General features: G+C 36.7%; 1 protein-coding gene across 7 annotated transcripts in view; it reads right to left on the bottom strand.

Moving 5' to 3' along the window:
• The window catches only part of dip2ca (disco-interacting protein 2 homolog Ca), a 101,554-nt gene that overhangs the window by 4,174 nt on the left and 84,479 nt on the right, over positions 1-12,901 (bottom strand). For 4 of the 7 annotated variants that reach the window (XM_082183832.1, XM_082183837.1, XM_082183834.1 and 1 more), the window contains 12 exons: positions 12,439-12,560; positions 12,233-12,344; positions 12,043-12,152; positions 11,192-11,322; positions 10,316-10,484; positions 8,782-8,952; positions 5,306-5,335; positions 2,941-3,002; positions 1,273-1,330; positions 1,110-1,184; positions 845-1,019; positions 649-772 (listed from right to left, as the gene is read on the bottom strand). In XM_082183832.1, coding sequence (XP_082039958.1) covers positions 649-772; positions 845-1,019; positions 1,110-1,184; positions 1,273-1,330; positions 2,941-3,002; positions 5,306-5,335; positions 8,782-8,952; positions 10,316-10,484; positions 11,192-11,322; positions 12,043-12,152; positions 12,233-12,344; positions 12,439-12,560 — 1,339 coding nt within the window. The remainder of the gene's footprint in view (positions 1-648; positions 773-844; positions 1,020-1,109; positions 1,185-1,272; positions 1,331-2,940; positions 3,003-5,305; positions 5,336-8,781; positions 8,953-10,315; positions 10,485-11,191; positions 11,323-12,042; positions 12,153-12,232; positions 12,345-12,438; positions 12,561-12,901) is intronic. The other 3 variants (XM_082183833.1, XM_082183836.1, XM_082183838.1) reach the window with 1 other exon arrangement.

The following is a 12,901-nucleotide window of genomic DNA, read 5'->3' as shown; positions in this document are numbered from 1 at the left end:
AAAGTCCTGCCGCGCCACAGAGCGCCATTTACATAGTTTTATATTAAATTTACATGTATGTGTCTCAAATCGTAGTTAATGTATATACGGACCTCACCCTGTGCTGCAATATACATTTAGTTTTATATTTATTTACAGAAATCAGAAAATTGCTGATGTTATCGGATTTTCAGGTGACAGTTGTCCTAGACGTGGCGCGGCGCGGCGCTGAGCTGCGCGTCCGGTGTGCGGCCGCCTTTATGATGCCTCATGATGGCGACTGATTAGAACAAAAATGTATGGTCATTTTTTGTTATTAAAAAAATATTACCTTTAAATGTAATCTTTACAAATTTTCCACTTTTCATACTATATTCACAATATTCACTTGCAGAATGTAAAATGACTGATTTTAAGTTTTAACTTATTTAGACAAAATAGTATAAATAGTATACATTTTAATATCAAAATAAACACAGATTGTACAATTTGATGAATACAATTTGAGTTTTATTTGAGTGTTTTATTTTTCATTTATTTAGATAAAATAGTATAAATAGTACACGTTTTAAAGTCTAAATAAATAAATGGCCAGTGCATCCCTAAAAAACAATTAAACAAAAAAATTCATAAATAAGGTACTTGGATTGCAAGTGTGAAAGGTCATACCATTCCATGATGCTCTTGTGTGTGCGTATCACAGAGGTCTCTATGTCGATGGGATGATACCTCATTCCTCTCAACTCCATGGCTTCATCCAGAGCACCCACTACATACAGAGCGTCATGCCGCTCTGGAAACACAGAGGATGTTAGCGTCATTCTTAGACCTCAAATTAAACTGAAAATCAAAGGTGCATAATTACCTCCACTTGCATCTGTAAGTTCGGTCCTGCGGAGGAAGCCCAGGTAGCCGGTACGTGCCCACACCGTCTGCGTATCTCCGAAGCTCAAGTGAGAGTTGAAGTGATCGGACTGCAGGGCCTCGTCTCCATACACCGTGAAGTAACCGCTGCCATTATGAGAACAGTGAACCCAGATCTAGCGACACAAAACAGACCAGGAACACGTGAAGTCGTAAAGAGCCACAGATGATTTCCACTTGACCTTTATCCTGCAGAATGAACTCACCTCCCCTAGATGGGAGTCTCCCAGAGGGCCCTTGGTTTCAGGATTGGCGATGATGATTCGAACTCCTGGTAAAATCTGGTAGAGGATGAAATTGAGATTCAGTAATGTAATAATTGAGAAACACACAGCTAGATAGACTCAAAGTGAAGTTGTTTGCAGGTACCTTTCCAGACTCCATGAGGGGGAGACTGTGTGGGGAGCCTCGCTCGACCAGCCGCACTCTGAGAAGAAACAAGCACACTGTTGCTTTCCTGACAAACTCTCAACTACCAGCTCATAAACAAGCGTACACATGCCTGATTTTCAAGAACAGATCCTGACACTCATGAGTAAATAAACACAAAATTATATTTCAGAGTGAGCAGGAGTAATATACATATGCACACAGTACAAACAAATGTGCACAAAAACAGCAATCACACAAACTTCTTTTTGCCAGAGTTGGAAACTTGCTCGATACTTCGCCATTTTGAGGTTAACGACCAAAAACCAGACCAGATTAGCTGATTATCATGGGTATTAGATCCCTCCCTGTGTTATGAGTGGGCGGCATGACCAAAACCTTTTATCATGTTAACTTTATATATCAGAGTATTTTTTTATTTTTTTATTCTGTCATATGACATGCAGGGAAAAAGAGTTATATTGTGGCCACAAATTAAGAATTCATTCCCACGACTTAGTAATACATCAGCACGTTTTACTCATTCCCACGCTGAACTAATTCGTTCGCTTGTTTTTATTTACTAAAAACGAGGGGACGAATTACTTTAACGTGGCCATGATTTACTAAAACAAAGTAACAAATGAATAAGTCGTGGGAACAAATCTTCAGGATTTACTAAAACGAGAGAACAATTTTTTAATTTGTGGCCACAAATTATATATTTTTGTCCTCATGTCATGTGCAGGATCCGTAAAAACTTACATATTTATTTATTATTATAATGAGGAGAATTTATTATTATATTTATAAAGTTTTAAAGATTTAACGAAATAGACCTTAGTTGATATCTATTTAATGAATGTAGTTAAAATATTAATGAAATGTTTAACAATACATTTTTTAAAACATTTACTGAATTTCATATTATTACAATTACAGTTTAGAAATCATTACATTATTCATAGTTATTTTATTCTATTGACAGACAGTAAGAAAAAAAAAATGTTTTATACAACTAACATTAATTAAGGTTTGGGTTAAAAACAATACACTGTCAAAGTAATAAAGTAAATATTCTCCAGATAATATTTTAAATACTTTAGTACAATGACAATATAAAAGCCAATTATTTATTTAGTAAAAACATGTAACCTTTATAATATCCGATTTAACATTTTTCACAATGTTTGAAAATCCCTGGTATACATCACAATATATGTATATACATGATGGAAAAAAAAAAAAAAAAAAAAAAAAATTAAACATAACAAATAAATTCAACAAAAAATACAACAAATTAATATATATTGACTTCAATAACCATGTGGTAATGCTCTACTTCCTCTTAATTGTGCTTGATGCACACAAACCATAACAAATATTCATAACAAATATATGCAGTCTGGCAGCACCACAACAAAAATCTAACACCTCCGTATAAAGAAAAAAGAACAGCTAGTTTGTTATTATATGATAAATGATATCATTATTCCAGCATTTTATCAGACACAATTCACTCTACAATATCTCTCTAAAATATCACCAGCAGCATTGGCCAATATTAAACCCATATTGTTTGACCATAAATCACAGCTCACTGGAGTCATTTCCATTATCAGTATTTTGCAGATTTCTCCACAAAGCTTTTTGTTATTAATTTCTCACCTGTCGTGTCGCAGAGCTCTCATGTCCACGTACACAGTAGTCGGGTCCGGTCCCGATGTCCCCTGAAACGCACACCATGAATGAGTTAACCAGGAGATCCACACTAATACAGTTCCTACTGTACAGAAAACTATGAGTGTTTTTCTAGGGGAAGGGTTCAACTGGTCAATTTCCTCAGGGTTAACCTACTTCAGCTGTTAACTAGTTAGTAGCAGAGCCTAGACATCACAGACTGAAAATGGTGGAAAAGATGAGGGGTTTGGGGGTAAAAAAAAGGGCAAGACAAGCAGCAAACTGAGGAAGAAACAACCCAAAACTTGAACAATCACCCTGAAAGGCACATGGTTATAAATGATGCCGTGAATGGAGGCGTTTTAGAGAGCAGAGCGAAAAATAGGAATCGTTTATGAAGCCGGGATGACAAATGTGTGGGTGTTTGTGAAGCAAGAAAAAGACGGCCGCAGATGAAAGCTGACGGAACCTTCAAAGATCTGAATGTCTGCTTGAGGTGAAAGCGCCCCAGTATTGCAGATCTTTTGCCACTGGGTGAGCGGGAGAGCTTTATAAACTTAGATCTGCCTTAAGGCTCTTTCAGACTCCCATCAGAGCTTCAATGCACCTTTCAAAACAAGCGTAACACGATGCTTTGACCTACACAAGAGAAGTGCTGCAGATAGTGTCACAGATGGACAAATTTGGGGCTTGTTGCCTTTATGTTATAGTTATGTTAAGGGTAAAAGACGCATTTGATTAGATTTTCAATAAAACCACTAGATGGCACAAAAACTCATCGCAGCACTTTTCTATACATCTGCGTTCATTATGCACTAAGAAATGTGATAATTTTGTATTTATTTATGCAGCAAATCAGAATTGATAAAATGACCAAAAATATTTGGAGACAAAGGTCTTGTTAATGATTTCCAGTTTTGTTCATAGTAATTAAATTAAAAAAATTAAACAACTGACGAATATGTAAAAGCATGGCATTTTGGGTAAAACGCAGCCCTTTGTTGGGGCTAAAGGCACAATAATTGACACCACAAACAGCTTGCTGACTTTTTAGATTGTGTGACATGACATGGCATGTTCATTACTCTTATTTTTTTTTTTTACATTTAGATTACGTAATCTTATACTCACTTGTAATTTAAAAACACTGTTAAATGAATATCCATTCTTCATACTATACATAAATGTCTAAATTCACTTGTAGCATTTAAAAGGATTGATTTAGGTTTTATTCTTTTACACAAAATAGTATTGATCACATAGTATTGAGTATTTATCAGTACAGCAAAGGAGAACGGTTACATGCCTGATTGAATGTCATAAAGTGCCTTTAACGATATATCGTACAGCATAATTCTCTCTTTATTCTTGTTCAGATTTATGTAATGTCAGACGAACTGTCCTGTATTCAATGGCCGCATTTTGCAAGGTCAGCAGCAAACGGACTGTCTGAGAGTGTAACTATAGCATTTGAACTGCGCATAATGCGTCGCTCCTTTTTGATGCATTTGGGGACTGTCGACATGAGTCATGTGAAACGGCCTTTATGAGACAATGCAAATGAGAAATGAACAGACAAAATACAAACAACTGCTGCCTTTGAGTGCAAGCTTCAAATGAACACTCATCATCTTGATCAAATGAATGCAATTATTTTTCATGACTGATCATTACTGAACTTGCAATGACTGTTTATTACGAGGCACTCGGATGCCCCAATTCAATCTAAATGAGAAAATATCTGCAATTGCAGTTCACAAACCTAACCGGGCCAGCAGAGGTCTCTCTGAGTCTGAAGCACAACAACTGGCTCTGTCGACAAGACACGGTCCTTAGAGACACATTTCAGATTACTGACTCACACAGAGCTGGAGTCTGTGATATTTCATGTGTAGGCACTCATGTTCCGAACAAAGCCCCTTGTGTTTGTGATGTCACGGTAAAACAATGTGGCGGACAAGGGAGGGGAAGTACGATTCCACCTAATGGCTGTGATTATAGAGCTCTACGCTACGGGAACACTACTAATGACTGCAGCTGCACAGAAACACACAACTCTTGACCCCGGTGTAAGTCCAGGTGAGCGGCAATCTCACTGGAGGAGGGTTGGATCTCGCCGCTCACCGGTAAGATCAAACTGAGGGTGTCTTTCCTGTTCAAAAGTCCAGGAAAGCAGCCCTTTAGGTCAGCCATTAGTCTGATAAATTAGTCACACTGATTCAGATGGATCCGGCTGTTCACTTCCACTACATTAGCAAAAGCCCAGCAGCCGAAGGGTAAAAAAAAGAAGCTTAGTCGGACCCCATTCCACACCCAGTGCCAGATCGAGCGGGGAGCGTTTGGACTTCCCTACCTGATCCGCAAGCTTCCCGAGCCTGTGAGGCTACAACAGCCAGTGAGCAGATGAGAGACAGGGAGAGAGTGAGGAAAGAGGAAAACGGGGTAAAGATTTGTGGATGTGACAAAGAAAAGGAATAAATGAAATAATATAAAAGGATGATATAAGAACAATGTGGGGCAAAAGAACAAAAAACAACATGCAGAGTGTCAAAATAATAATAAGAGAAGATTTTATTGGTTGTTTATTATTTCCCCCCACTTATTGACATTAGCTGACAGGAAAAAAAATATGGAAATGTATTATTTATATATTACTACTTCTATATAAATTTAACAATCAATATCTAATATTATTAAGCAGTAATATATAAATATATATATGTTTGTTATCAGCTGATGTCACCAAGGCTGTTTTTATCATAATAGATTATATAATATTAAATAATACAATTATAGTTACATATCATGTTATACAATAATATGGGAAGATTTTGTGGTTCATTTTGACTTCATTTGAACTTAAGTCCTCTCAAAGTCTAATTTCTGCTGCCCAAGTTTACCTATGCGTTTCAGTGCATCCCTGTATTTATTCCCAACTTTTTTTCCCGAAGGCTGGATAGTGCTCTCACCTCATTCATATAGAATGGTAAACCTGCTAGAATGAGTAAAAGTCTTCTACAGCGTCCTAAGCCACTGGGTGGAATGTCTTTGCCTAATTTTCAATGTTAATATTGGGCTTCAAATATTCACCCTATACTGCACTGGCTCTATGAAGATCCCGGGGCTGATGAAAACCTACTTGTAAGATCTACACTTAAAATTTGGAAGCAGGGGAGACGTCATTTTGGCTGTCAAACTATGTCCCCTATTCATTCTAATCATGTTTTTAATCCCTCAATAATTGATAAGTCTTTTACATCTTGGCAGGCAAATGGCATTAGGGAAATTAATGACTTATATTATGAGGGGGCTTTCTGTAGATGTGTGAGCAGTTTAATATCCCTAAGAATAATTTTTTCCGTTACCTACAAATTCGTGATTTTATACGTAAAATGTTTCCTCAGTCTCCTGCTCCACCTCCCTGCTCTCCATTTGATCATTTATTGGAGGACCCTCCAAAATTGAAAGGCACTATATCAACATTATACTGTAAAATGTTGGCCCCTCTTCATACATCCCTCTCTCATATAAAAGCTTTATGGGAAGATGATTTAGGTATGGTTATTTCGGATGAGGATTGGGAAAAGTCTTGTGCAGAATACACAAATCGTCAGTTTGCGCAAGACATGGGCTTCTGCAGTGACAAATTATGCACTGTAAACACTGGACAAAACTGAAACTATCCAAGCACTTCCAGCATATAGATCCTGCTTGTGATCGCTTTAGCTTTACCCCAGCCTCTCATGCACATACGTTTTGGTTCTGTACAAAGCTTAGGAGCTTCTGGGTCACTATCTTTGAGACCATCTCTGTTTTTTTAGGTAGATTGATCTCCCCTTGCCCACTGATAGCTATTTTTGGAATCACTTCTGAATCATATAATCTTACAAAGATACATTCTGATTGTACAGCTTTTCTCATGCTCTTAGCCAAACGATTAATATTGCTGAGATGGAAGGATCGTAGGCCTCCAACTCCAACACAATGGATTCGAGATGTCCTCTTTTTCTTAAAGTTAGAAAACATTAAACACTCTATAAGAGGCTCTTCCCACCAGTTTAATAAAGCTTGGGACCCTTTTAAGCAATATGTCAGGGAACATGTTTTATTGTCTGACCTAGACTGAATTTTTTTCCCGCATTTATTTTCTGTTACATTTTCTTTAATCATGCATTTGATTGCACTTTCATTGTATTGTAAAGCCACACTTTTTTTTCTTTCTGGGTATTATAATTTAAGATGATTTTGTCTTTAAGATGATGATTTCTGCTTTGTTTTTCTTTGTTGTAATATTGTTTGCATAAATAAAGTATGTATATATATATATATATATATGTATATATATATATATATATGAAGAGTTCAGATGCAAAAGCCTCTAAGTGCCATCTGAAATTTTCTTCTAGAATGATCATTTTTATCAAGCTTGTATATTTAAGTTCAGTAATTTCACTTAAATGGCGATGAAAATTACCTATTAATTGTCATTTAAGTGAAATTACTGAACTTAAATACACAAGCTTGATAAAAATGATCATTATAGAAGAAAATTTCAGATGGCACTTAGAGGCTTTTGCATCTGAACTCTTCATATATAGTCTAAAGTCAAATTTCTGTCCATCCCACAATATATGATAATTTATGATAACTTAAGAGTATCTTATGATTTAATAGACATTAGGCTCCTAAATGTACAATAATTAATCTTTCTAGTATGTAAGATCTGTAGTATGAAAAAGTTTTGTGGTGTTTTTTGCTGGGAAACAAAAAATAATCCAAAAATATTCATGAAAGCAGGTGGGTGGAAGTTAAAACAGCTCTTATTGCCCAATAAACACCAGAGTTCACAGCGGAGTCTTACAATAAGAAGGTAAATAAATAAATACATTAATGGCCATGAAATGCTGATTATCATTTATTTTATTATATTATATACACTACTGTTTACAAGTTTGGGGTCAGGAAGGTTTTAAAAGTCTCTTATGCTCACCAAGGCTGCATTTATTTGATCAGAAATACAGTAAAAACAGTAATATTGAGAAATATAATTACAATTTAAAATAACTTTCCTTATTTTAAAATGTAATTTATTCCTGTGATGGCTAAGCTGAATTTTCAGCATCATTACTCCAGTCTTCAGTGTCACATGATCCTTTAGAAATCATTCTAATATGTTGATTTGCTGCTCTTTTCAGGATTATTTTATGAATAGAAAGTCCAAATGAAGAGCATTTATTTAAACAGAAATATTTTGTAACATTTGATCAACATAATGTGTCGTCGCGGTATAAAGTTTTTTTTTTTTGTACCAAAAATCTTACTGACCCCAAACTTTTGAATGGGGTTGTATGTGTCTGGGCCAATGGTTGATAATTTAGTTAAGCAGTCACTATAAAAAAGTATTTGACCACAGAATGCTGCGACTGACTAATCAGAATCAAGTATTCTAAAGAGCCGTATAATATCCCATCATCATACTGTCAATTGGCCACTCTACTCAGCAGCAGCTTAGGGAAAACCCCATATCAGATGACTAGTACTATTTTTGACATTGCGTGCTATATGTTTACTTAAGTGGTGACCTGGTTTTACCTCTACAACATAATGACATCCTATAATGCTGTGTTACTCTCACTCAGAACACAAAACTAAAGTCACAGTGAAATCCTCTCTGCAAACTCCGAACACTAATCCCGGCTGCGGTCGGCTTGCTAAAACAACGCTGGGACTGGGATTACGGCAGAATCTCTGCCTCGTGTATTCTGGTCAGCAGCAGATTAACGTCTGGCGTACTTTCAGCGGCCACGTGCGCAGTCAGGCACAACTAACCTGCAGGCAGATGGCCAGGTTCACTCTACATCCAAAGGAAGTGCTGACGGCTCGCGGGTGCAGGCCCAGGTCTTTAAAGAGTTTGGAGAAGGACTGGGTGAGGGCTATCCTGGGCCTCTCCTCAGCGACCACCACACACGTCCTCACTCGAGACAGGTCAAGTCCACGGGACTGAAGAGAGAGAGAGAAAGATCAACCTTTAAATTTGATCAAGTGTAGTTAAAACAACAAGAACATTTATCATTAAAAAACACTTCAAATCAACATGAAACTGTATTTTGCACTTCTATAGTGTGACATTTCCAAGTAATTTTTTTATTCAGAGGTAAATAAAGTAGTACAGGATTAGATTGTGGATGTTCTGCTAATTATTTTGGTTGATTTTACTCTTAATGACATCAACTTATTATATTATAACATATTTAACATATATAATACATAATATATAAATATATTTTAAAATGAATTATTTTTATTTAAATGTAATAATGATTCTTTCCTAATAGCTGATGTCACAAAGGCTGTCTTATTATTATAATAGATGATATAATATTACTTCAATTCTACAAAAAATATATATATTTTGAACAAACATAATATTCAGAGGGAAACGACGCACAGGATTGATTTTACTTATTAGGACTGGATTGTGGATGTTATGCTAATATGACATTATTGGTTGATATTATTTTTTCCAGCCCACACTGCATTGTTGACATCAGCTGATAAAATTATTATTTATATATTACTTATATTTTAAATAATAATGTATTATTACTTATTATTAATGTAACATTAATACATTTTAAATATAACCATTTTCAATTATTCTTTCTTATCAGTTGATGTCAAGGATGTGTCATTATCATGAATTCAATACATAATATTCTTAATCATAACTATAAATCAACCAATATAATATAATATAATATAATATAATATAATATAATATAATATAATATAATATAATATAATATAATATAATATAATGATTAACATGCTTTAAATGGAAAAAGCATATTTTTAAGAAAGTAAATAAAAAGTAAATAGGATCAGTGTATATCTAATATTTTTCTTTCATCTTTATTTAAAGAATAACTGAAGATGGCAGAAAGACAAGTCTGGGTAAGAGAAAACATTTTCCCAGTTCTACCTCATTATACCAAAAAATGTCTTTCGGCCGGGACTCATTTTTCCTCCTCATTGATTGTCGTGATGTTAATAAACTGTACTCCGGTCCAGACTGCGGTTAGTAACTATGGCAATCTCAATGACTAAATCAGAGTAAATAAAACAAGATTTTACAAGACAGGCTCGCCAGGAGGCACGGGCGGCCTTTCCTTCACTAACTCAGAACAGACGTTAATTACACAGTCACACCTCCTGAACACAGAACACTCACACACGCAAGGCCACCAACAATCGCCTTCTGTCACTGCAGCAAATATAACATGAAATCTAACGAAAAATGATTTAGAGCTTCCTCAAGAAGGAAAGGAAGCGAAAGATTGACACTTTAGAGAGAATCAGGTACCTTGAGGGATTCTGTCTGCAGGCCCAAGCCCTTGGTGCAAAGCTCCATGACGGAGTACGAACAGAACGTGTCTCTGACCCGGAACTGACTGACAGCCAGCAGCCAGAGAGCGGGGTTCACCTCCAGCTCGGACGGGGGAATCAAGATGGACTGATGCCCTGAATACACACTTCACCCAGTAGGAAGAGACAGAGGAGAACGCAACGTTACCACCACACAACACAAGAGCAGAGGAACCTGCTCACCCTGACAAATAAGACACATCGGGAAAACAACACATCAGTCAAGCGAGACAGGAGCTGAGTACACTTTACGCTAGAAAAGACACAGCACAGCATAAAAACACACACACTTGTGTGAACGCAGCACAAAACGAAGATTTTTCAAGGCAGCAGTCAACTGAGAAACTGGTTCAGTACTTGTGTGGCTCGTCAGTGTGCAGAGTGTTAAAAAAATACTCTGATGGTAAATTGTACATGGATGATTGAATTGTTAGATATCCAAAAAATTCAAAGAATTGTTCTAAATTGTGAACCTTTAAAAGCAAGAATGTGATTGTGAAGATTATTAAGTTATTAAACCACAAGTCTTGTAAATGAGTTCAAAAGAATAAAAAAAATCATTGGCAATTAAAATGATATAAAACTAAAATACATAACAAAATAAATATATAATGAAGAAATAATACAACATTTTTACAAACTGAGGCATATGGAAATTATTTTCTGCGTAGACTGAATATTGAAACCTGACCATTCCTTTAAAATAAGCAATATTGCAGACACAGTGTGCATGAGTTCATAAAGATGCATTGTTTCAAGTATGAATCTTGTTTTTCAAATTGTAAATCCAGGCATTAACGTGGTGGTCTCTCACCTGCAGAGGCACCAGAGGACAAATCCGAGGCCACAGTATGGATCCAGGCAGATGGCCACCTCACGAGAGGGATACAACTCACACTGGAGCTTTATAGAGCGGCAAAAGGCACTGGTGGCTGTGTGGGACATCTGAGATGATGTATAAAAAGATTCCATTATTTTTTTGTTATTACATAAAAAAAATGATTATATACATACAGAATAGTCGGCTTAAATGCATTTATCATGATTGTGCTTTATTTTATTCATTAAGTCAATTCACACTGCACAGACAAACGGCAACAAACACCAACAAGCAGTTGGCAGTTGGATTTAGAATTTTATGAAAAATAACTTTCATGTTATCATCAAACACCGATTGAACATGTTCAGTCGGGTGAAAACAAACCCTGACCAATGCCAACAGACGTCGGCAGGGGTAGCACACTGATCAGACAAAACCCAACAAACATGCTTGCCTGTGCAGAGTGAACTGGCCTATACTGAGACCATGAGGAATGATGAGTTATTTTTTGAGGAATGCAACTGGGCTGCCATGTTTGAAGTGGAAATGCTATCAAACATAAAAGTGTAGTGTTGTATAGGATTTTCAGGGGCCTGAAAAGATCAGTTCTTGGTCAAAGGACTGAAGAACTACACAATACTGGGTGGTCGTCGCAAACACTCATGGCTCCTATGACAAAAGAGCAGTGGTCTGTTCAAAAGCTGGTTTTCATCTCTTAACAATGAAACAAAAAAGTTCCTCTGAGCCCATGACACCTGATCTCACCTATTGTAAACTGAGAGGGTTTTCAAACGTTTTCTTTCCGGGTTTTTTTGTATTGGAGAAGTAAAGAGCAGGGGTTTCACCTTTACTCCTGCAAGCATCCCTGTAGTGGAGACGCTGAAGTCCAAGTAAGCCAGCGTGTCTGGATTGGAGGGTTTGTAGAGCTGAGGGGGTTTCTTCTTTGGCAGATCATCTTGAAAACGTTAGATATTAAATTAATGTTTAGACTTTACATAATTTGAAGAAGCCATCTGACCTTTGACCCACTCTCACCTGTGTCCAGAACAGGAGGCCACGACCTGACGTCCACTGCGGCAGACGCCTCCTTCGACTTCAGGAGCTTGGATATGATCTGTGAGGTCATCACACATGCTGATCGGCTCACCTGAACACAAATTCATTTATTAGCGTTATTTGTTTTTTCTTTCACAATTCATATACTACCGGTACATATGGAAGGATCTCAGGTCAACACTCACCTCCACAATCATTTTCACAGTGGGCAGGGTGGTGGCGATGTTCTGGGGGTGTGGTGGTCTCACTGTAATTGGTACACAGCCGGCATACAGGCATCCGTAAAAGGCAGCAATCAGATCTATACCTGTAAATTATAAACACATATTCATAAATGAGTGGTATTTGTGTAGATTTTTTATCCTAGATAAGAAGTCTAAAACAATTTTTTCACATATTTTTAATTGTTGCAGCATCTCTCTTCCCATTCTGTCAGCAACACTCTGTTTAGTTCCTGTCTCTATGAAGACCTTCCTTTCAAAAAGCGTAATGTGCTCTGATTGGTCGGTTGAATCAGTGTGTTTTGATTGGTCAACCACTTTGTGCATGTTTGAAAATATCATGGCCCTTACCATAACTGTGAGTTTTAACACAGTACGAATGCAACTCAACCAGGCCTCTCCCTATTTATTTTGCGCATACCAAATA

The sequence above is a fragment of the Leuciscus leuciscus genome (genome assembly GCF_965113295.1).
Source record: "Leuciscus leuciscus genome assembly, chromosome: 11".
Classification (NCBI taxonomy): domain Eukaryota; kingdom Metazoa; phylum Chordata; class Actinopteri; order Cypriniformes; family Leuciscidae; genus Leuciscus; species Leuciscus leuciscus.
The sequence above is the reverse complement of the archived record's forward strand: the minus strand, read 5'-3'. Positions and strand labels throughout refer to the sequence as shown.